Source organism: Eptesicus fuscus, chromosome 6 (genome assembly GCF_027574615.1).
Source record: "Eptesicus fuscus isolate TK198812 chromosome 6, DD_ASM_mEF_20220401, whole genome shotgun sequence".
Classification (NCBI taxonomy): domain Eukaryota; kingdom Metazoa; phylum Chordata; class Mammalia; order Chiroptera; family Vespertilionidae; genus Eptesicus; species Eptesicus fuscus.
In genome coordinates, this window is record NC_072478.1 from 74,040,871 (window position 1) to 74,065,471 (window position 24,601).

The 24,601-nt window shown below is 50.5% G+C and overlaps 1 protein-coding gene across 1 annotated transcript in view; it reads right to left on the bottom strand.

The window, feature by feature from the left end:
* FSTL4 (follistatin like 4) overlaps positions 1–24,601 on the bottom strand; it is a 334,585-nt gene that overhangs the window by 166,155 nt on the left and 143,829 nt on the right. Inside the window, exon 4 of the mRNA XM_008142339.3 lies at positions 2,749–2,997. Within this exon, the coding sequence (XP_008140561.2) occupies positions 2,749–2,997 (249 nt within the window). The remainder of the gene's footprint in view (positions 1–2,748; positions 2,998–24,601) is intronic.

Consider the following 24,601-nt stretch of genomic DNA (forward strand, 5'->3'; position numbering starts at 1 on the left):
AAAATAATTTAAAAAGCGCCAACTAGTACACAAATAGGAACCCGTGTCACAAGACAACTTTTAAAACACTGTAAGCAGTGAAAGTTACAGAGAATCCCACCCACTATCTTGGTATTCGCAGGCGGTCTTTGGGGCTGAGAACAACTATGGCTCTAATTTTGCCACCAGAGGAAAGAGATACCACATCCTACATCCTCTGAACCCCCGATTTTCGGCAAGAGACCCTGCTTGGGACTTCCGGAGAGCTGGTGCCCGGGCTGCAAAGCCCAGCTGAGGCAACGATTCGGAGTTCAGTTTTGATTTCTCACATGCTAATGATCCCTAAATGATGTGATATTTGAGTTCACAAGACACCCCACTGACATGGCCACTGGAATATGATACCAGAAGTTCTCTTGTAAATGGGGCTGAGAAGGTTGCAGAGTGGCAAGGCCCTGTGTCCCCACGGGGTGTGAACGCCACCCCCTCCCCGTAAGGACTTCTGGAGACAGATAAAACCCTAGAGAAGGAAGTCATAGCTTCTCTTTGTAAAGTCTGGCAGGACTAGAGAATGGAACAGATGATTTTAGAATTTTTATTTGCAGGGGGTAGGGTGGGAAGGTGTTTCTAAGTTTCCTGTATTAATAACGCCCTGGTGATTTGGGACAAAAGATAAATGATCATCAAGGAACTCAAGATGGTATTAAATACTGCCCTGCCATCGTGGGGGCAGTGCTGCGGAAAGTGTTCCTTTACACCCTCATTTCTTCCGAGACACCCCCACCCCCACCTGCCAGGCCTGGAGCTGACCCGAGCCTTAGCCTGGGAAGGCTTCTCCGTGGGGCCCGACCCACGGGCCCGGCCTGCAGGAAGGGCATCTCCGGGACAGCGTCAGGCCGACTCCGTGCCTTCCACACCCTCTTTCCAACTACCACAGGCCACCTGGGCCCAGACACATTGCCAAGCCCTGCTGGGCAGAGCCTTGCTGCTGCCTCTGAGGACCCTGCACAGTTTCTGCATCTCCCTGCTCTAGGCCTGAGGCCGCACTGGATTAGATGCAGGATGACAACAGGTGTCACTAATACCAACACCTGTAACTGTCCACACACGTTCAGTGGTTTCTGTGAGCATCTCATGTACTTTTCTCCACAGAGTAGGCGGGTACTGCTGGGAGCCTTGAATTTACATCTGAGAAAAGGCCCAGAGAGGTGGAGTGGTGCACCCAAGACCACACAGCTGGGATGTGGCAGAGCTGAGCTGCAACCTCTGGGGGCCTCGCAAGTCCTGTTCCCCACTGACAGGGACCTTTCGGCCAGTGGCCCTGTCATACTGCCTGGGTGGGGACTCACGAAATCTGTGCAAAACTCAACACATCAGGAAGATTTTGTGGGTAAAGTCAATCAGCATGAAACAGAACCCGAATCTGCTTGCCCCGCGCCCCACCCCTCCTGGGTTTTGTGGTGGCCGTGTTTCCCTCGCATGACAGGAGAAATGCTGTTTGAACAACCGATGGGGAGGGAGGCTGTGCATACTCTGAGGCAGAAATGAGAACCTTCAGAGAGATGCCATATTGGAAACTGGAGAACGGAACATCAGTCTGTAAAATTCAACACGGCCAATACAGCCAGAGCAGCCGGTCAAGTGTTTCAGAGCTCACCGCTGCTGGGACTCCGCAGGCACGCGGCCGGGCAGTGCTCCCGGACCAGGGACATTTTTCTTGGGCTCATTGTGGCCTCATTTCCATAACGTGCCTCATGATTTCTGGAGCACCTCAGCATTAGCGTCATAAGCACAGCCATGAACGTGCCCAAGGCCGTTCCCATCAGGGATAAACTTGGCTTTCCAGAGCCCAAGTGCTCCCGGGCTCCCTGCTGCCACAGCCCACGGCCGAGGTGGGGAGCCCCTTCATGTGAGTGCAAGTGGCGTGGGCAAAAGCTGCAGGAACCACAGACCTGTGCTCCACTGCTGAAACACGCCTGTCACACTGTGTACCATGTACCATGTACCATTCATCGGGGCCACATCAACACAGGAATTTGCATTCTAACTCTCACACCTTCCGGCATCGGGGAGCCACTGAGTGCCTCCTTGGTGCGAGGCACTGTGCCAGGTGCTGAGAATGGATCAGGTGTGAAGAGCCCTAGGCCCTGCCCGAGGCTCTATCCCTCCAGCGGTAACTGCCACTGCCCTTCTCTTCTGACTCAACCCCAGCACGGAGCATGGACCCCTTGGCCCCGACTCCATGGACATGTACTGATGTCCACTCAGGGCCTCCCTGTCTTGCTCAGGGTGTTCTGGCCAGGCCAGGCCAGGCATGAAGTGCTGTTCCACTAGCGACTACTCCAGGCCAGAGTTCGAGAGCCTGACATGCCGGGACTCACTGTGCTGGTGTCCACCTGGACACATGCTATGCACAGATGGTCCTGATTCATGAGACTCTGTCCTGGGGGTACGTGCAGGCCCTATCAGCACCCCGATGTGAGTGAGAGGCCTGGGCACCACCTCGTGGCCTGGTTCCTCTGTGTCCCATGGCAGCCAGGGCACCACTGGGCCTCCCTGGATCCTGCTCTTCGAGGGCAGGTGGCCACAACAGAACCTGCATCTCCAAAATGCCACCGCTGCCACGCTGCGAAGGCCCCAGCCTTCCTCTTTCTCTATTGCCTTTACACTTGAACCTATAAACTCAGCACACCGGGTCAGTGGTCAGAAGGGCATTAGAAGAACCACCCCCAAAGCCCAAATCACAGGGGCACGAAGCCACCTTCCTACCTTTCAGGAAACAGTCCTTGCTGTGGGCGATGACGATCTTCTTCTCCAGCAGGCACGCGGCGCGGTAGAGCTCACAGTGGTTTTCATAAAACCTCCCATCGGAGCCGCACACGGGTACGTAGCTGGGCTTGCAGGCCTCCAGGCACCGGCATTCGGGCTCCCCCGTCTCCCGGCTGAGCGTGCACCTGCTCCCGCGGCCGCACAGCTTCTTCCCGCAGGAGGACCGCAGCCCGTCGTAGTTGGAGAGCCCTGCCAGGCATACAAACACAGAGGTCAGCTGCAGGCACTCGGGTGGGGTCCTGCGCTCCCTTGGCGGCTCTTTCAAGTCCTGGCAAGCAGGACTGTGAGGCCGGGGCCTGGGGGCTCGGGTGCCCGAGGGAGTCCCTTCCCTCCAACAGGAGGTGGCTGTGGGTGCCAAGAGCAGTGTCCTGGAGTGGAGAGCCCCGTTTTTATGGCTCACACCCAACATCTCAGACAGGAGCCCTGCCCATCTGGAAGGGAGAGGTGGACGGGGCTACATGGAGGTGCAAAGTGCCCCTGGGCCCTGCCGACCGACAGCAGGAGGCTTCCTGAGAGGTGCAGAGGCTTGAGTCAAGCTCCCGTAACACACTGCAGGGAGGAGACCTGAGGTGAGGAGGAGCTTTGTGCAGGGGCCGAGGAGTGGGTCCGTAAGGGGAGCAGGTGTGGTTCCAGGGGACTGAGAGAGCCAGGCAGAGGAATTTCGGTCCCATATGCTAGACCCTGGGGAGCCGCTGTGGAATCTAGGGAGGAAGTGGAGAGTGAGGAGGAAGTGGAGTCAGGATGGGGCGGGAGGGCAGTCAGGGCAGGGAGGCCAGAGCTCCCCGGACGCGCGTCATCCGCCCTGGCGGCAGCAGCCTTTCCCCACGGCCTAGTCCCCCCCAGCACAGTGCTGCAGCCCGGCAAGAAGGCTGAGAACCTGCACCCAACACATGCCCATGCTGATCTCAGGCAGTGGTGCCCAGAGCTCAGAGGGCCAAGCGGGCAGGAGGAGGGGAGACTGGCTCATGCTGAACCGGGTCCACTTAGTGAAAGGCCAGCAAGCGCCTCCCACAGCGTCACCCACGGCCACAGGAGCCCAGGAAACCGGCTGACTGCACGTGGCATTGATGGCCACAGATAGGAAGTGAGAATTACAAAGGAATATCAAATTAAAACATGAATGCAGGTTTCATGGCCACAGAAGTTTTGCTTTTAAGTTTTAATGAAACCTTCAAAATACCCCACAAAACAGAATGGCCCTGGCGCTCAAGCCTGCACTTCCAGCCTCAGTTCCTATCCCATGGGCTAAAATTGTCTACGGGGGAAAAAAAAGAACCTTCCTTTTCTTGTTTTTGGTTAAGCCTGCTTTTCATCATTATAGATTTGAAAGGAAAAGAATCAGTTATCAGTAGATTAAGTGCTTGATTCAATAACTCATTTAAATTCCTCCGGCCTTGGCAAGCTAAGAAATATTGACTTTTTCTTGAATCATAATAAACTAGAAGGTCAGAATATCTCCGAGCAGTGTAAAAGTGCAGATCCTACGCGGGCGCGGAAATGTCCTTTACCCACTCTGCTAATTGCTCGCGTGTCACCGTGGCCTTCAGCAGCCGCAGTGCACAGCTTCCTGTCAAGGCTGACGGGCAGAGGGAGGGTGGCTCTGGGCTGGAGGCCCCCACCCCCGTGCTTGTGGCTGCTTTGCCACAAAGTGTGTTTGATGAGCCTGATTCCTGGAAAATGGGTTACCCCGGAAAGCGCTGGCGGCTACTAGAAGAAACTAACAGCTGTGCAAAGGTCAGCATTTCTTTCTGCCTCCACACAGTGCCAGGACTTAGCGCATTGCCATTGCATCGCTGTCTTAATAAGCTGCCGTGTGTGATGGGAAGGGCACCCACTAATTGCTCCATTTGGAAAAAAAACAGAGTCAAGGTTTCTGAGTCCGTGGTCTCTTTTGCTTCCGCTGTGCTGCCCACCCCTAAATCAGCTCCAACTCACACCCGGGTCCTTTTCCTGCCATCTCATGTCCATGTGCCCTCTCTGAATCCTCCTGCCCCATCGTGTCTGCCGCACTCTCTGTCCTCAGGAGACCCCGCAGGGCCGGGCCTTTGTCCTCACATGGCCCCTGTACACTCAGGTTTTAAGAAACACGACAGTTTTAAAAGCTGATCTCCCTCACGCAGATGTTGCTACTGCTCAAACCCCAGGCTAGAGGCTGAGACGGCGAGAGGGTGGGGAGGGTCACCCAGGCAGTGACCTTTTGAGGGGTGCATCTCCCTTGGCCTCCTCCAAGGGGGCAGGAGGGAAGCTGGAAGGATGGCGGCATAAAGGGGACAGGTGTCCTGGAAGGTGGGCCTTCTGGGGCAAGCACAGGGAGGGACTTCAGAGACCACCAAAGCCAGCTCGCTCTGGGCAGGGAGAACCCCTCTCCTGACCCTTTCTCCTTAGAGTCGCCCGCAGGCGCAACCGCAGTGACCGCCTCGGAAGGGCAGCGTTGCGTGTGGTGCTGCCAATGCCCACGTTTGATTCGCCCACGTCTGAGGCCCTCGTGTTCGGAAAACGTGCCCCCCGGGGCTCGTGGAAGTGGTCAAAACACTCAGGTTCTCTCTGACGTGGGATCAGCTGTCAGCAAACAATTGATCCCTAATATTTGCAATTAAGGTGAAAGTAGCTTTAAAGCCTTGCCCCTTCACTTCCCTTCCCGGCCTGCAGACAACAGGCCTGCGCCAAGCGAGGAACACCCGCCTGGGATCCCATCTGCCACAGAGACGCCAACAAGCCGTGGCTTCCTCATTAAACAAGCCCCGTCACCACTGCCTCCTTGTTACTAAAACAGGAGGAATGCCCACTCTGCCAGGATGACGACAAAACAGTAGTGGGAAAGGTAACAGAGTGAGACCTCCCGCAACGACTCCCGTGTTGGCGAGGACAACCATGATGCATGCAAAAGACACAACCTGTTTAATTTATGGTCATCAAGGAAGTCGTTTACCCAGGTCAGAAACGGATCACCGTACCAAAAAGCTGCTTTTCAACACTGATTAAATTTAATGAACATGATTAGAAATGGGAATTGTTCCACACAAGTTATGACAGGAGGAGAAACAAGTCCATTTGTACCAGTCAGCGCTAAAGACTTCCTCTGTGGTTCAGGGAAGGATTCTCCATTCGAGCATCCCAGACCTGGGACTGCCAAGTCCGAGCGCAGGCAGAGGTGATGGAGGTTAGCCACGTCCAGGTCACGTCTGTGCGATCCCAGTGGCGGGACCACACACAAGTAGGGGGTCCTATCCCTTCACCCAAGCAGGAAGCCTCTCTCACCACCGAGGGCACCCAAGCACAGACAATTCGTAACCGGTTCCTTGGCACAGAGTAAACCTATGCAAGATTCCCCTCTCAGGGACTGTGCCCTGAATTGCACATGCGAGGAGGCCCATCACTTTCCACTTTGGGATGCTAAATCGCCTGCAAGCATGTTGGCCAGCGCATCATCTCTGTCTGAGAACTTGTCCTCGCGTTGACTTCTGAGGAGAGCCCGCCCCTTACACGGCCTTGGGAGGTCCCCACTCCAGGTCTCCTCAGCAGTACTGCCTGGGCCTCCTCCTGCAGGCCCTCAGACCCCAGCAGACGACTGCCTCACCCGCCCCGGGCCCCCTCCTCATGCCATAAAGCCACAGTGAGGTGACTTCTTGGCTCTAAGGTGGCTGCATACTCAGCAAGGCCCAATGCAGGTGAGAACGGTGGGACGTGGATGCAGAGGCATGCGCAGCGCCCAGAGCCAGCCACGTCCGCGCTGCCCGTCCTGAACCCCAGCCTGGCACCGCAACAGGCTCCACCTTCTGCAGACAGAAGGCACCTGCACAGGAACCACGTGCCCACCATCAGCAGACACAGCTGGAATACAGGCTTTCCTTTCTGTGCGGCATATACACTCAGCAGGGGCTGTAGCCCATAGCCTGGGTCAGGGTCAGGTTCTTTAAAGACCCGAAGCTGAGGACTTGCCTTTCGAACAGCAGTGTGTCTACAGAGGTGTGTAGACATGTGGGGTGTGCCATCCGGGAGCTGCAGGTAATGGTCTCAGCACTTCCCTCCCCCACCCTCCCAAGATGACTTATGCTCTCAGACATGCCCAAGGTGGTCCTCAGACAGAATCTGTGGTCAACTTCGACTCCCTCATTGCAGAGACCACCCAAGTGCCTGGGACGTGGCGGCAGAATTTGGGTTTGTGTGAGAGCCAGGCGGAGACCCACAAGCCAGTCAGTGTAGCTTCTATGCCCATGTGGATGGGTGGTGACAATGAGGCACTTCAGGAGGGCCTGCCTGACAGCTCTCCATCCACGACTCATCCGACATATCTTTTGGAGCCCCGCCTATGTGCCAGACCCGACTCTAGGTGCTGGGACCCAAAGCAGACAGGGGGCATTGTCCTCAGGACACTTCCATGGCAGCGTAGGAAGACAGAGTGTGAAGAGGAAAACAAGTAAATAAAGACATGTGGGTTGTGATAAATGCCAGGAAGGAGATAAACAGGCGGCTGAGTGGACCAGCGCTCATCTGAAGGTCAGGGAAGCCTTGTGGAAGAGGTGAGATTTGGCCTGAGACCTGAAAGTGAGGGGTAGAGCCTGGGAACGGGAGAGTGGAGCAGCCCGGGGCCCTGGAGCCCATGGGCAGAGCCAGGGGTTGGCCCAGGAAGAGGCCTGGCCCACACAGTCCTGTTCAGAGCAGACCCTGCCCGGCTGACCCAGTCTGCAGGGAGCCGTGACTGCAGAGGCAAAGTTACCACCTTGCCTCACTGTACCCTTGGGAAAGTGGGGTGACGCTGGTTCCCTGGAAGCCTTTCTTGGACCCTGGGAACTGAGTGTTGCGGTGGGGTGGGGGGTCCTGTCTTTAGTCCTGGCTGGGAAGGCCAGTCCTCAGACACTCCCGTAAGTCACAAGGCTCTTGGCACCTCCCAGGCTGCAGCGGGGAGGAGAGCAGCCCTCCTGGGCTCTCACCCCTGGTCACCTTGGTGGGAACCTTCACACCCTCTGGGTGCCCTGGGTGCTGGGGCTGCTTCAGGTCCAATCTGCCCTGTAAAGTCTCACTCACACTCAAGTATTAGGAAGAAAATGTGTAGTTCCTCCCAGGGGAAGTGCATTCCTAGCACCCAGCCAGAGAGGGCAAAGCTTACAGTAACTGCTGTGCACTGAGGCAGGTCAGGCCAGGCATCATGCCAACACTTAGATGCATTTGTGGGCTCATCTGATCTTCATTTATAGCTCTGGGAGGTAAACACACCTCACTCTGAGGCATGCATACACGCCCATTTTACAGATTAAGAACTATGAGTTAAGAAGTGACTTGCTTATGGTCAGACAGCAAGTAGGCTGTAGATGTGTAGAGTCTAGATTTGAATCAGTCTCACTCCAAATTGCTCAGACTTGGGATCATCTGCTCAGCCGGGGACAGGGTCCCTGCCTGAAGGAACTCATGCCAGGAGGGTCCAGATGCCCATAGTTTGAGAGTCTCCAACTGTGTGCTTCATGAAAGCAGAATTTTGATGAGCTCTGAAAGTCCTGACCAAATTCTCCAACATCAGCACGCCTGGCTATCGGATCTCTGCTCTCACACACCTCGAGAATGTGCAGCTGGGAGGCCAATTAAGCTACTTCTCAGGGCTGGAGGTGTACAGTGTGACAGGAGGAAGCTGTGCTTGGATCTTTGAACATCCCAGACCCAAACCCACTCCTTGTCATGCACAGACACCTGGCCACCTGCCCTCCATTATCATGTCTCTCAGCTTCAGTGTCTCCCTGCCCCTCCCCTACCTTTTCCCCTGAAATTGTTCGGTGACTGCTGGGCAGATGTGGTATCTTCCCGGTGACCACAGAGCAGAGCCCAGACCAAGGCAATCGTGTGCTTCACCAAAGCAGAATTTTGGCCAGCTCTGAAAGTCCTGACCAAGTTCTCCAGTGCCCAAAGCTTAACAGAAACACAGGGTTACCCATCGCTGGCAGGAACATAACCTGTCTTGTGCATTGCTCACAGGTCCTAAACTGCAGGCTGACACACTGGCTTCCAAATTAACCACCAAGCCAGAGTTAGAGATGCCTGGAATGTCAGGAGGGAAGGAAGCCCTTTCACCTGAGGGTGGGCTCTCAGTTCTGCCTCAGGAGTCTGTACCCAACCAACTCTGGATCAATGGGAGCACAGACGAGGCTCCTGCAGGCGGCGGAATCCCTAGGCAGGGCTTTTGGAGGTGGTGATTTCTGACTGCAGGTGAATACAAGTGCCAAATCCTATCTAATAAAGAGGGGATATGCAAATTGACTATCACACCATCGTAAAGGTGGTGGTGCCCGTAGCCACAAGATGGTGGTGCCCAGGCCCCTCAGCCCCGCCAGAGTCCCCCAGTCCTTTCAGCCCAGCTGGGGGTGGGTGGTGGGCAGGTGCACAGTGCGGCCAGACCTGCCCTCAGCTCCCCAACCACCCAAGGCCACCCAAGGTTCAGGTAACCAGGGTCGGCCAAGGCTTGCGCTGCCGGCAGTGGCAGCAGCAGAGGTGTGATGGGGGCATCACCTTCTCCTGATCGCCGGGTTGCCGCCTGCCCCTGAGGGCTCCCAGACTGTGAGAGGGGGCAGGCTGGGCTGAGGGACCCCCTTCCAGTGCATGAATTTTCATGTACTGGGCCTCTAGTATACACATAAATACTTAAAATCACGACTCTCAGGGAAATATAAAGTGAGCCTGAGTTAAAGATTTAGACTTGTTAATGAGGGGATGGGCAGGAGAAGTGAAGGAGATCTATGGGGGTGGAGGAGGTGGTTAGATGAGACACATAATTGGTTAATGACCTACAGGGCAAGAAATCCATAACCTTAGGGGTCATTTTTCTATCAGAAAGAAAGAGTTTGCGTCTTTACTGGAAACAAATCTACAAGTTAATGTGTAACTGCATAGTCTGGGCCTTTAATCAGCAGTAAGCTGATTGACCAAAGCCCCTAGCCCAGACAGTACATGATCCTTGGTGGGTCTGTGCAGCGATGCTCAGTATGACACTGGGAGCACTCACCACACCAACCCGTTGTCTTATTCCCAAGTTCCAGATAATTTCCCAAATACACAAAGTGCCTACAGTGACATGTGGCACCTGAGTGGGCTGCCAAGGACTGTTATCCTTTCCCTTACCCGGGGCGCCCCCTTCCTTTGGAGCCCCCAGCCGAGTACAAAAAGACCCCAGAAGGGAGGCATTGAAGCCCCAAACACCAAGCTCAGCTTTGCTGAGACGGGTAAGAACTCTCATGTGTCAGAGGCACGTGGTGGAGTTGGCCTGTGCGTGAGCGGATGACGCAGGACTGCATCACCATCATGCGAGCTGCGTCAGAACTCCTCCAGGGTTCGGGCCCGCGCAACTGGGTTTCAAGTAACACTCGGTTAAACCTCAGAATGGACCCTGGCCCTCATTAGCTTTGTGACCCAGGCAAGTCCCCTACCCTCTTTCCCCTCTAATTGAAAATGAGAAGATCAATGGTTTGCTGCTTACAGGATTGTTTTGAGGATGAAACAAGAGAATTCATGTCAGGAGCTGGTACACAGTAAGTGCTCAGTGGGTGCTGGGTTGACTACCTAGGACTGAAAGCTAAGAAGCCATTTGGTTTTACTGATGCGCGTATACACCGTGGGCGGGTCCGTGTTCAAGCCTGACTTATGAGAAGGTGAGCATGTTTACACTGGAAGCATGGGCTGGTTTTAAAAGGCAGACTTGAAATAGCATGCTTCAGGATATCTCAAGGAAATGCTTCCCTTGCAAGTTTCCCACTTCAGGCATTGCTTGACTGGGTAGACTCTGCCCAGCTTCTGAGTTGAGGGCGTCTGAAAGGGACCAGAACTGACCCGTAGCCCAAACTCCGCAGGTTCCACTGGACACGTTGGGTGGTGCCAGGCAGTGAGTGGGGCCCTGAGCTGCCCGGTGAGCCTGGGCTCGGTTTCACAGGCCGCCCACACACAGGGCCCCCGTCCCACAGATGCCTCGGGCCCACTTACACAGTCAGGTCTGGTGTTTCTCTTCCTTCTGGTGCCCTTGGCTCTGCTGTGCCATTTCTCCCTCCACGCTGTGTGATGACAGTACTGCCACCTGACACAGGACTTCTAGAGCTTTCTCCTCAAGGCCTCCCAGAGGCATTCTCCACTTAATCCGAGCTCCCAGGCTGATGGCCTGGAGGTTTCCCCGCCGGATGGCCAGCACTCGGCACTTGTCACGGAAAAGCTCCGTTGGCTCCTCAGACAGAACAGCAGGCCCTGGGGCAGGGCCCGCAGCAGCCTGACCTCACAGTCACTCCGTGCTCGGAGCCGCGGACAGGTGGTCTCTGCGGTTTTAGGACAAGGACCAGGTTCTACTTCTTACATTCAGAGCTCAGCACAGGGCCTGGCACAGAGAAGGCTGCGGAAGATGCCGGGTGAAAGTGAATCTGGGGAAGACACTGCAGAGACCCCAGATTGAAGGCTGGGGGGCTGAGTAATCAGTAATGAATGGTTTTAAAGAAACAGGCAGGGTGACGTGCTGAGCAGTAAGGGTGGAAGTTGTGGAAAGCATTGTGTGAGAGACCACAGACCGGGGTTCTACCAACGCAGGTCTCACTCACATGGGAGCCTCCATTTCCTCATCAGACATGAGGGGGTTGCATAGAGATTCCTTGAGTTGGAAAAATAACCTCACACCTGTGAGTTTAGGATGTATCTAAAAGCCTGTGCTCTAGCTGGCATGCCTTCTGGTTAGAATATAATGACAATAATCTCTTCTGTTCCTTTTCACCTGTATTTGCTCTATTAGGTTATCTCACTGGCTTCTTTTATTTATTATTGTTTTTGGTAATCCTCACCTAAGGATATTTTTCCATTGAGTTTTAGAGAGAGTGGAAAGAAGGGGGCGGGACAGAGAGGGAGAGACATGGATGTGAGAGAGATACATAGATTGGTTGCCTCCCACGTGCCCCCAACCGGGGCCGGGGATTGAGCCTGCAACCGAGATACGTGCTCTTGATCGGAATCAAACCCGGGACCCTTCAGTCCGAGGCCGATGCTCTATCCACTGCGCCAAACCCGCTAGGGCTTCACTGACTTCTGACAGGTTATTTCTGAGACTTTCTTGGGAAGGAAAGCTGCATAAAAACGGGAAGCACAATAGGATTGTTGCCTCCGGGAGAGTGTCTCTTACAAAATGGTTTTGTTTTAGAGCACTTCCTCCAAACACATTCCTATCCCCGAGCTCCTGTTCTTTGCCTAAAGCCTCTTCCGTCTGCATCTGTCTTCTCTGTCACCAGAGCCCTCATTTTTCCTCCTGGCACCAAGCTCCCTTGTCACTTTCGCTCCTCAGGGCTCCCTGCCTCTCCGGCTTCGAGCTGAGGGCCAGATGTTGCTCTCTCAATGGGTCTTCACTCTCCCGCTGATGCCTCATTACGTGGGTTCTTTCCTGCTTCTCCACCAACTAATGATTCCAGGCCACGACACCTCGGGCTGCCTCCAATTATTTCCAGGCTTATTGTGGAGACACTCAGGGTAAGCACGGTGACGCTCCCCGCACTTTCTACTCCAGACTTACGAGAGCTGAGGGGATGCGCCCCCTTCCAGGCCGCTTTACCTGCTGCACAAGTGCCGCCCCGAGGTCAACACCGCAGGCCCCTTGTCTCAGATGTGTCTCACAACCAGAGACAATAACACGCTCTTTTTGATTATTCTTTTAACGAAGAAAAGACGGAGCTCAATTATAATATCTAATGTTTGCACAGAAAAATTTAGCATTTTTTAACCAGAAGGGTGTCAATTTCTCCTCTCCATCATCTGCCCTTATCTCTCAGTGAGATTAGCAGCCATAAAAATATGCACTGGAGAATATCAAAACAAAGCTTAGTCACAGTATCAAGCGGATAATTTCATTTTTTCTCTTCTCTTCTCGGCTCCCGCCCTCTGGCTCGCCTGAGCCAAATCGCTCTGAGGCCTCTGGCAGGCGGGCCCCAGGCTCAGGGGAGGCTGGCTTTCTTGGGTGGGCTGTGTCTGCTCGACCTCTGAGACCAGGAGAGCGCGTGCTGACCAGACAGTAGGAGGCTTTTTCCAAGTGTCTCCGTAGGGGCCTGACAACCTGTCTACTCCCAGACAGAGGCCCCCCTCTCAGGCACCACCTGTGGGACCTCTACTTCCTCCTGATACTTCAGTGTCTGAACTTGAGCCCCAGGGAGCAGGCAGTAGAAAATAACCATCTACAGAAGGGGGCCCAGCCTCGGAGAGCGAAGAATGACCAGAATTGGAGCTGCTGCAGGAGGAGGATGACAACATCAACAGAGACAACTAAGTATCAAAACTCTAGAAGTGAGTGTAGCAAAAAGAGGGTTTCTGCCTGCTGGCGCGGCTCAAGAGGTCACGGTTGGATTCCTGGTGAGGGCACAAGCCCAGGTTGCAGGCTCAATCCCCAGCAGAGGGCGCGTGGGAGGCAGCTGATCAATGATTCATCATTGATGTTTCTCTCTCTTCCTCTCTTTTCCTCTCTGAAATCAATGAAAAAATATATATATTTTTAAAAAGTGTTCCCAAGAAAACCATGCATTTGAACCAAAAATAAAACAAAGGAACTTAAGGAGAGAATGGCCCCTATTGAGGGTCACATTAGTGGCCTCCAAGATTAAGCAGAGGACATATATCAAAACCCAGAGCCAAAACAGAAAAACAAAGCGCTAAAGTACAGTAGTCATTCCAAATGAAAGCATTAAGGAAAAAGGAAAGATGGAAAACTCCTTAAATATGTCATTGTAAATGGCCAACCACTGTTTTAATGAAAGTAGGAGCCAGACAGGGATATCTGTCCTCACCATTTTTTATTTGAAAAGGAAGGATAATAACACACAAAAATGAAATAATCAGTAAAAATTCAGAGAAGGCAAGTAGCAACTACCTCTTTTTACTAGTTGTGTATCTGTATACTTAGAACACCAAGAGACTAGTGGAAAATGTTAAAATTGGAAGAGAATTTTGATGAAGTGATGGACAGATGATAAATATGCCAAAATTAATCATTCTTCTCTTCATTAGCAATAAACATTTCGAAATGGAAAAGGTAAAATATTCCACTCATAATAATGGCAAAAACCATAAAATATTTATGAATAAATTTAACAAGGAAGCCACAGGACTGATATGAAAAAGACTATAAAACCTTATTGAAGGTCATAAAATAAGACTTGAACAAATGCAAAGACACTTCTTACCTTGGGTGGGAAGATGCTACCATAAATTTATAAATCAAAGGAAATCCTTTTGGAATTGGATAAAATGACCTTAAGAATATCATTTAGAAGAGCAAGTGCCCCAGTTAACCAAGACAAATAAGAGGGAGAATAGTGAAGGGAGATGTGTCATACCAGACATCAGAACATCAGACAAGGAAGCTGCTGTGTTCATGTCAATGCGGTATTGACCTAGAAATAGACAAGTCAATGTAAACCTGACAGGACAAAAGAGAGGACCCAGAAACAAATCCCACTACATATGAAAATTTGATGTATGACAAGAGTGACCACTGCATTGGGAAAATGAGTCATTTGATAAATGACTAGCTATCCACCTGGCATTAAATGACATTGAAACCTCATTTCACACCACATAAACATAAAATTCAAATAACTATCAATTATTCTTGTTAAATAATGAGTAGCTATAAAACAATATTATACACTTTGTGGACAGCATCAGCATTGTGGTACAAGGAACAACTATGGACTCACGCAGTTCCCATTTAAAGAAAAAGAACCATTTTATTAGTTTTGAAATGTTCCTGTTTCCAATTCCATTCCCTCATTTCCACTCAGAGGTAACCACTATCCCGAATTTTGTGTTTATTATTCATTTGCTTTTCTTTGCAGTTTTAGCTCATCTTTGTATTTCTTCACAATATATAGCTTGGTTTACATGTTTTTGAACATGAGATAAATATGAAGGAATCATACTGTTTGTATGGAGACTTACTTCATTTGCTCTTACACTGTTGTGTTTCATCCGCATCGTTGCGTGTACCTGTGATTCATTCATTTTCACTTACAGTGCCCATTGTGTGCACATATTATTAGTATTTATTTGGTTTACATTAAATTGTTTATTGTCTTTTCCTTTGGTTCTCTTTCTTTTGTTTCCTTATTCTGAATACTTCATCTTTTTTTCTATTCATGACCCTGCCATTGTAGATATAACCCTGTGGGATCCCAGGTCTATATGGGAAGTGGGGAAAGTTTTCCAAATACTTCCACCTTCAGGGGGCTTTGGCACTTGTCCTTGGGATCCTGGATCACGCAGGGCATGCAACCCAAAGCGGAAGCTCACCCAGCTGGACAAAAGGCCTCAAGGTCAAGACAGCTTCACCATCACTTTACTTCTCTGGGTTCCCGATTTCACTTGCTTTTTTAGCCTCTGAAGTATTTAGTATTTTTCTTACTAGCACATCAATGCTTAAAAGGATTTAAAACATATTTATCTGCCATGTTGCCAGAGGCAGGAGTCAGATGATGGCTTTAAAAAAATCGGTCCAACAATTAAAAAGCACTTTGAGATAAATACAGGGATATTATCTTCAACACACCACCACTTGGCCCTTGGCGAGTGGATGAGAATAGTTCCTGCGGCAGGGGAGACTCAGGAAGGGCGGGGTCAGGGCAAGGTCACCTACCTTAATTTCCCTGCGTGTGTAAAGCAAATTTAAACTCGTCTATCACCAGGAAGTTAAACAATAAAGAGAAGTCTATGAACGGGATGCCATGGAGAAAAGAAAGGAAAGGACAGGTGCCACTAATTACTTGTGCTCCTGCCTGCCACCTCCAAACCCAGAGTGGGGCCTCTCAGGAACAGTGCTTTCCTGAAGGCGGCTAGGGACAAACGCCAGGTCAGCGGCCGGCCCCTTTTGTTCCACTTCCAACAAGAGAAATAAAAAAGACCGAGTAGAGTTTGAAGCACCTTCTAGCCAGCAATGCCTTGCTTCAGGCCGGCCCCACACAGTGTGGGTCCAACCAATAATGTCATCTGATCTCTAGCTGATTTGGGTCAGAACAAGCTTTTTGTGACCGGTCCTGCGCTCCTGAGGCAGTAGCATCAGAAAGTGGGGCTTTCTTCTCATTGACATAGTTCTTCCTAAACCCCAGACAGAAGTCATTCTGTAGTCAGTATTGGCTCAATCGGACTTAGAGTGGCAATATTAGACAACATTAAAAAGAAAAGAAATCCTTCTAAGCGGGTCATATTAACCAAAACAAATTTATCTTTGATTCGTGACAATAAGCAGACTTATTACCACAACCCTAAACAGGTCAGAATGACATCTACTCTTTTATTCCAAGCAGAGAATAACAATATATTTTTTTTAATCTTCAAAAAAGTCACAGTTAAGAGGAAGGCCGCAGAGCACGGTGGTGGCCAAATGGGGGTCAGGCCTCACAAGGAAGGGGACCAAAGGGATGGTGGCCCAGTTGATTCTGATAGGCAGTCGAGTTGGGTGATGGCACCGTGGGATAAGGACCCACACAGGAAGGTGGCTGAGTGTGGCAGCAGCCCCGTGGGGTGAGGAGATGATTTATGTATGGGGGAATCTAGCAACAAATAAATATATTGAGGAAAGTAGGAGCTAGTTTTCTCACTGAAGAAGAGAGTTGCAGACATGCAAACAGGGGAAGCAAGAGCAAATTCCATGGTTGCTTGGACTGGCACTGGAGGTATTGATGTGAGCGCGTGCTTCTCAAGAGCCATGTGTGTGCATGTGCATGTGCATATATATGTGTCTTACATCTCTTCTCTGAGAGGATCTGGGAGCAGCAAAACCCCAGTAACAAGGAGCACATTTAATTCTCATGTCTTGGTTTCTAAATGCAATTGACCACGATAAGGGAACCAATGCTTTTTGAAGAAATGGCTTATTCCAGGGATGAGGCAGGGAAAGCATAAGAATCGTCCTGAACATCTTGCTGGGCCAGGAAGCAAGGAAGCACCTCAAGTCACGGGACATGCCGAAAGGACACAGAAGCCAGTTGGAAGAAGTGCCCATTGGCCAAACCTGGGAGATTGGAGCGTAAAAATAAGCAATGATAGTACTTGATAATATCCTATCACATAAACACAAATCCACACGGATTTTTAAAGAGTGAGCAAATAAATAGGAAAAGAAAAAAACTCTTTCTTATAGAATGTCAACTAATAAATGTAGAAGAAATGATGGAACTAGAAAAATTTCATTTGGCCATCATGATGTACCAATTAACTCAGGAATAAAAATATCAACAAATAGTAAAATTAGTGGGTGAAAGTCAGAAGAATAACAGGATATTTACATGATTTCAAAGTATCTCAGCATAAAACTTGTTAATATTAAAGAAAAATAACAACTTTACGGAGGAGAAAGCAAGCAGATATCACTGTGCTCGTGATCAAAGCTAACACTACCAGTGATGGGACAAGTTGACATCAATTCCTAACTTGATGGGATGCAGGGAGGAAAGCTCGGCATAACTTCAGTTACCTTCTTGCCCCAAACTCATAACCTCAGTGTAGTCATGAGGAAACATCAGACCAACCCAAATGGAGAGACATTATTAAACAACTGGCCTATCATCTTTAAGACGTTAAGGATATGGGGGCAGGGAAGGACTGAAGAACTGCTCTGAATTGACGCTGACTGAGGAGAGATGGCAACTAAGTGCAATGGGCGACCTGGCTTACATTCTCTTTCTATAGAGACATTCTGAGGACAGTTTGCAAAACTGGAATGGAGTCCTTGGGTGAAGGCTATATCAGAATTCATTTACTATTCTTGCAATTTTCCAGTAATATGGAAAATATTGGAAAAAAAAAAAACATGGCACCTAAAATTTCATAGGCAGATTTCTACTTCTAGCTAGGATACAGAGGTTTGCAAAAGACTGTTGTTCCCAAGATAACATCAAGAAAACACCAGAAAAACTAAAATTCATATCGTTTTAACCGTCATGGGATAGTAATAAAGAAATACATATACAAGTGAACCAAATTCAGAGGACGAGCCTTTAATAGGGCTGAAATATAAAATATCTGAAATACAGGGTTTCTTAAATGATCTTTAGTAAGAATGAGAGCTGACGGGACAGAGCAGGAAACAGGATCAAAGAGTTCAAAGACACGTCAATAATAAAAAAGGCCCAGACTGAAGCACGGAGGAGAAGATAATAATAATAAAAAAGAAGAGAACATTAAAGAGCTGTGGGATGATCTGAATATGACTAACATGCCTGTAATTGGAGTTTGAGAAGGAGAGGAGTAAAAGAATAGGGCAGAAGAAATACACAAAAAGATGCTGGCTAAAAATTTACAAAGCTGATAAAAGACATCAACTCAATATCGCGGAAGGTCAGTGACTTCAAGTTAAATACACAGAAAATCACAAAGGCAAACCGCCATCAAACTACTGAAAACCAAAGGAAACAAGAAAATGTAAAAAGCAGCCAGAGGAAAAAAAAGGTACATCTGCTTTCAGGAAACCAACAATAAGAATAATGTTTCACTTCTCCTAAGAAAAAAATGGAAGTAAAGAGACAATGAACTAAACTCCCACTTCAATAAGAAAGAAAAAGAAGAGAAAATACCAAAGAGAAGTAGCAGGAAGAAAAAGTTAATAGAAGAAATCACCAAAGCAGAAAACACTCCCATATGAGTGTTCTGGTTCCCCCAGGTCCTTGCCAACACTTGCTATGGTCAGCCTTTTAAATTTTAGCCATTCTAACAGGTGTGTCGTGGCATAGCACTGTGGCTTTAATCTGTATTTCCTAAGGACATTGAGCATCTTGTGATTTGCCATCCATAAGCATTCATCCGAGGAAAATGAAAGCCTATGCCCACAAAAGGACATGTACAAAACTATTCATAGGAGCTTCGTTCATAATAGTCCCCAAGTGGAAACAAACTTAATGTGCATCAACGGGAATAACTGGCACACTGCGACACAGTCACACGGAGAAGTGCCCCTCAGCGAAGAGGAGCAGACGGTTCACCAGCCACGCAGAAGTGCTGCGTGGAGTGGAAGAAGCCAGACACAAGAGTCTTTCCTGCGTCGTGTATAGTTGCACTCACCAGAAGTTCAAGCATAGCTAAAACTAATCTATGGTGACAGGCACAGAGACTGCCTGTGTGTGGGAGGGAGGACCGGAAAGGCACTTGAGGTCATTTTCTAGGCTGATGGAATGCTTTAGGTCTTGATTTCAGTGATGGTTATGCATTTGTCAAAAATCATTGACAAAGGTGGTTATGCATTTGTCAAAAATCATTGGCAAAGATTACTATGCATTTGTCAAAAATCATTGACAAAGACTACTATTTGGTTATGCATTTGTCAAAAATCATTGACAAAGATTACTATTACTATGTCATTGCATGCAGATTATATGTCAATTAAAAATATTCACATGCCAGTTTTACTTTTTTCCCCAAGACAACACTTGAGATTAAATGATCAATGAAAACTTAAGAAATCTTCTCTATTCCTCCAGGATCTTACCTGGTAATCCAGGGCTTTCCACCGTACGCTAGGTTCTGTGTGTGCCAGGGAGCGGGGAGGGTTTGGTGCAGCCCTCGACAGGGCTCCTGTGCCACCACAGCAGCGACAGCAAAGAAAACGAGGGCCTGGCAGTGACTCAGGGTTGCTCATGCCTCAGAGGTGCTTCCAAAGCCAAAGAGGGTCGAAGCAACCCTGGCTGTCCCTCAGCTCTGCAACTACAACCAGCGCTGGCTTCACGGGCACGTGACTGGTATAATCCCTCCCCCCTACACCCCCCCCCCCCCCGCCGTCCTGTTGCCTCACACCCCCATACACACACACTCAGAGGGACCCTGTGCTTAGGAATGAAAGCTCTGGGGTTGTTGTCTTGAAAGTCTTAATAATTACTTTTGAGTTTGTGTTTTGTAAGGGGAATCTGATGGGAGAGTGGAGGGTGTGCCTGGGGCTTGGTGCCTTGGCTGTGTCCTGACTCACGCTGCAGCCTCATCCCCTCCCAGGATGGCTCTCTGCTGCCTGCTCTCTTCCCACTCCCTGGGCCCTGGCTGGCCTCCCCTACTCACCCTGCTGCTGCCCTCCACCAGGCAGTGAAGGGCTCACACTGGGAGAGGCAGCTGCATTCTGTTGTTGCCTTCCACCCCTGCCAGGGGCCTGGGTGGGGGTGTGGGCAGAGTAATATTTGTACCCCACCACCAGGCATCTGAGGGTAGGGCATGATGGCGGCTGTCCCTGCCCCAGGCTGACGGCACCATGGTGCAAATACTGAGGGGGTCCTCACTCATCCAGTCTGAACGCCTCCTGGTGCAGGGGTTTTTCAAGCTCCCAGGGAGCCCCGTCTACAGTGGGGTGGGGCAGTGGGCCCATGGAGGGTGAGACTAACTTCCATGCCACTGTGAGGGGTCCTACGTTTTCGTTTTGCCATGGGCCCTACACATTCTGTAGCCGGCCCTGAACTCCCTGCCTGCTGCATGACTCCAGGCCAGACGGCTGTGTGCGCAGGATGCCCGGCTCTCCATCTGCCCTGTTGGCAGCCTCCCATGGCCCTGATGTGGGCGATGATGGGATGGCAGGGGCGCCCGGGAAGCAGAGACGTTTCGGACACCTTAGACATTCTCTTCAGAAACGACCCCTAAGTGCTGCCCTGGGGGATCACAGTGAGCCTTTCTGGACAGCTCAGGACACAGATCTGGGGAGAAGCGGACAGCACATTGGGTGGGCATTAGTTTCATTCATTCATTCATTCACTCAAATGCCAATGGAGCACTATTGTGCGCCAGACCCCTACTCCATGTACTGGAGATACAGCAGTGGACAAAATACACAAGAATCCCTGCCCTCATGGAGCTTACATCCGAGTGGAAGAGATGGACAGGAAGTGATCAAAGCCTCGAAGAAAAGAAGCTGGGAAAGCAGATGAGGAATGAAGGGGTGACGGTGACTTAGAAAAGGTGGTCAGGGAAGGCCTCTTGGAGGAGGTGACCTTTCAGCAAGGACGTCCATGAAGTGAGGAATCAAGCCAGAGAGGATGTGAGGACCGACCAAATGCCAAGTCCCTGCAGTGGGAACCAATCTGGTGTTTTCAGGAAGAACAGGAAGCGTGACTGGCATGAAGGAGAGAGATCGGGAGGCGAGGTGGGCAGCCTGCGGGCCCTGTGGGAGCTCTGACTGCACCCTAAGTGTGAAGACAAGCAGCTGGATGGCCCTGAGCAGGACAGTTATATGACATGATTTATGTTTTTAAAATGGATTCTGGCTTCTGGGTGGCGAAAGAAGCAGGGAGACCAGTGTAGGAAGCTATTGGAATCACTGAAGCCTGCCATGCTGGTGGTCTGACCGGTAGGACTGGGTGGTGGGGGTGGGGGAGTGGAGGGATTAATGTGCTATGTTAGGCAGGGCTTGCTGATACAGCCCACGATGAGGTGAGGGGAAGATGGGTCAGGAATGAGCTTATTATTCACCTAGATGGGGAGAATCGGGGATGATCAGGTCTGGGCGAATAAATCAGATTTGTTCCTACCACAGTAAGACTGAGATGCCTAATGAGTGTCAGCGTGGAGAAAACCGAGGGCAGCTGTCGGTATGAGCCTGGAGTTCAGGAGAGAGGTGCGGGCTGGAGGCAGAGATTTGCGAGATTGTAAAGTCACGGGATTAGACGACATCTCCCAGGGAGTGAGTGTAGATGGAGAAGAGAGTGTTATCCTAAAAAGCCATTCTTAGACAATTCTCAAATGTGGCAATTTGTGAAATTTAACAATTCTACCGCTGCACGAGGAAATCTGTGTTTGATTTGGAAGTGACATGTGTAATGAGGTCACTCAGCCTACTTTTGAAGAAACTCTTGACAAATTTCTTTTCTTTTTGTTCTCTGAGCTTCAAGCCCCCGGGACCGGGGAGATGGTCCCAGTGCCCCGGCTCCTGGCCTGGCGCTCTGAGAGCAGGAGCTCAAGTGAACAGGGGCGGAGCCGAGCTGCGTGGGCGCCCCCGCCTGGCTCCAGCTGTGGTCTCCTTTTACAGCTGCTGTGTGGGGGCAATGAAGGAGAAAGAAAAGGTCCCTGGCATTTCTGCCACCACAGGTTGGAGCTGGCACACTGGCTTTGTTCTCGAACTTCACAAATTAATGTGACTTGTTTGCTGGCTGCGTCTGGATTCCTGTTTGACGACTCAGCACTGCTCACCTCCAGGGAGGCAGAGGCAGCGGGGACCTGCATTCCTTTACCTCAGCAGAAGAAGCATCAGTCCTAAGCCCACCCAGGTGACACCTCCTGCTGTCTTGCTTGCATTTTAGGAGCTGGGACATGCACACCTTCCTCCCCGCTGGGATGCCCCCTCCTGCTACCCCAGGTGACCCCACATCCCTGCTAAGGTACTCCACACAGTGGTCCCTGCAGGGGAGATGTCCTGGGACCTCAGAGCAGGGGAGCTCCCGATTCTGCTGCAACACAAGCAGCTAAGTCCCTGCCTCACGCAAACAGGAGCTTACAAAGATCTGTGATGGGAGGGAGGGAGGTGGTGGTGATGGGGAAGGAGGGAGGTGAAGGGAGAGACCGAGTGGGGAGTGGAATGGGAAAGTGGGGCGGGATGGGGGATGGGGAATAGAAGAGATGATGTGTTGTGACAGTGGTGAAGGTGGCGGGGTGATGGTGGCGATGCAAAAGGGGTAAGCATGGCGGTGAGGGAGGGTGTGGTGGTGGGGATAAAGGTGGTTAGAGACATAGCCCATTTCCTTCTCCTCCAAGAAAAAGTCCATCCCAGTGACTCACGACAGAGCCATGGGACCCTGCAGAGGGCAGGAAGAAGACAGATATGACTGAATAGAAACTTTTCACAACACAATACTCAGCAGGTACACAAAGGCTGGGCGACCAAGGCCCTGAGGCCAACAGAGGCACTGAGGAATAGCGCCGTGGTTCCACCAGCAGATGTCACTGCTCGCTCAAGGGCAAGGGCACCCACAGATAAACAGGGCCACGGAACCAGGACGGCTCCCCGCGGAGAAAGGGCATTCTGTCTGACACCATCAGGATATGCACCTGTCCCCTGATTTCAGGACCTGCGTCAGACAGCAGGCACCCCTGAACCTCCTAGCAGTTCAAAAAGTCAGAGCACAGGCATTCCACCCACGTGGTTACTTACGGGTGGAGACCCGGGGCAGTGCAGGCGGCCATCAGGAACCTCGTGGGATAGTCACTTCAGGGTGAGGAGAACATGCTCCTGGCACCAGCTGGGAATTCAGCAAGGTCACAGAGAACCCAAGAAACATGCACCCTGACAGGACAGTCTGGGAGATGGGGAATAGAAGAGATGATGTGTTGTTTTTTTAAATCGTCACCCAAGGATATATTTTCATTGATTTTCAGAGAGAGAGGAAGGGAGAGGGAGAGCGAAACATCAATGTGAGAGAGAAACTTCCATTGGTTGCCTCCTGGATGCTCCCAACTGGCGATGGAACCGGCAACCTTTTGGTGTATGGGACAACACTCCAGTCAACTGAGCCACCTGGCCAGGGGAGAAGAGATGATGCTTTTATTCGACACAAGAGAGACAAGAAAATGGCGTATTTTGACGAGCTCTGCATTTTCCGTGGCTCCGTTACAGTATTTAGAATGTCCGGGGGTCACCTGGTTCCCTACAGCTCCCCTCGGTTTGCTGGCCCACCTGCCTCCCTGTTGGTGATGCTGAGATACGAACAGGTGAGGTGACAGTGTCCTCGGGAGGGCATCCCTGCTCAGGCCAAGGGAAGGCTGGCCTGGACAGTGACCACGTGGTCACCATGGGCCGTTTCAGCTCAGAACTCACCGTAAAACTAACTTTCCCATACCTGGGCTCACTGCTAACCCCCACAGAAGGGAGAGTATGCCGCTTTGGGGTCCCCCAGTCTTGAGCTCATCTGGAAAAAAGGCAGAATAAACCTTCCCTTGAGACCAGCAGAGAAGAATTCGCAGTAATGAGCACAGGCACCTCACACAACCCCTGGCCCATGCGGAGCCAGAAAAATGCTAGCGCTGACCGCCCTTCCCAACAAAAAGATAACTCCATGGGAATCTTAAAAAAAAAAAAATCCTTTATAAAGCAAAATTTCTCTTCTGTACCAAAGTATGTTCAAATTTTAGACTGTAGATTAATCTATTTCAAGTGAATATTGATGTACAAGATCTATGGACTCACATATATTGAGCATTAACTATGTTCCAGGCACTGAAAATGGGTGATTTGTTACCAACTTTAAAAGATACCTTACTACATAGTTTTTAGTTTGTGTATCTTTTTAATATTAAAATTCCATTAAGGTTACTGAAAAAAAATAATTTGAGTGTCAGCTAAAGCCTAAGGTTTGTTACAGAAGCTGTTCTCAAGCTATTCGGATGGCCCGTCCCAACTGGTCTCGCCTTCAGCAGGAGGCGTAGAGGAGGACATCAGCTCGGGTACTCGCAGGACAGGGCCCTTCCGGGGGAGGAGGCGCCTAGCAGACCACACCGCCAGCCCCTCCAGGCCTGGGCTTTCACAACTCTCCACAGTAGGAGTTGTGCTGAGGTATTAAGAGAGAGACGTAGGGGAAGGTATTTTGAAGTTGAGTTCAGATCATAATCAGCAGACTCCTGTGAGGAAAGATTTAAGGTCAAACTGACCTCCCAAGACTCTCCTGACATCTGAATTTCCACTGTTGGAGATTCATTTCCTTGAATAGCCCTTCTGGGCTCCTCTCTGAGAGTATAAACTTGAACTTTAAATGAAAGCATTAATTAATTAATTAATTAATTCACTCAACTGTGTAATTTTGTGTTCTCACCATGGGCAAGGCACTATGTCTGGGGATGCAGCAGAGACCAAGAC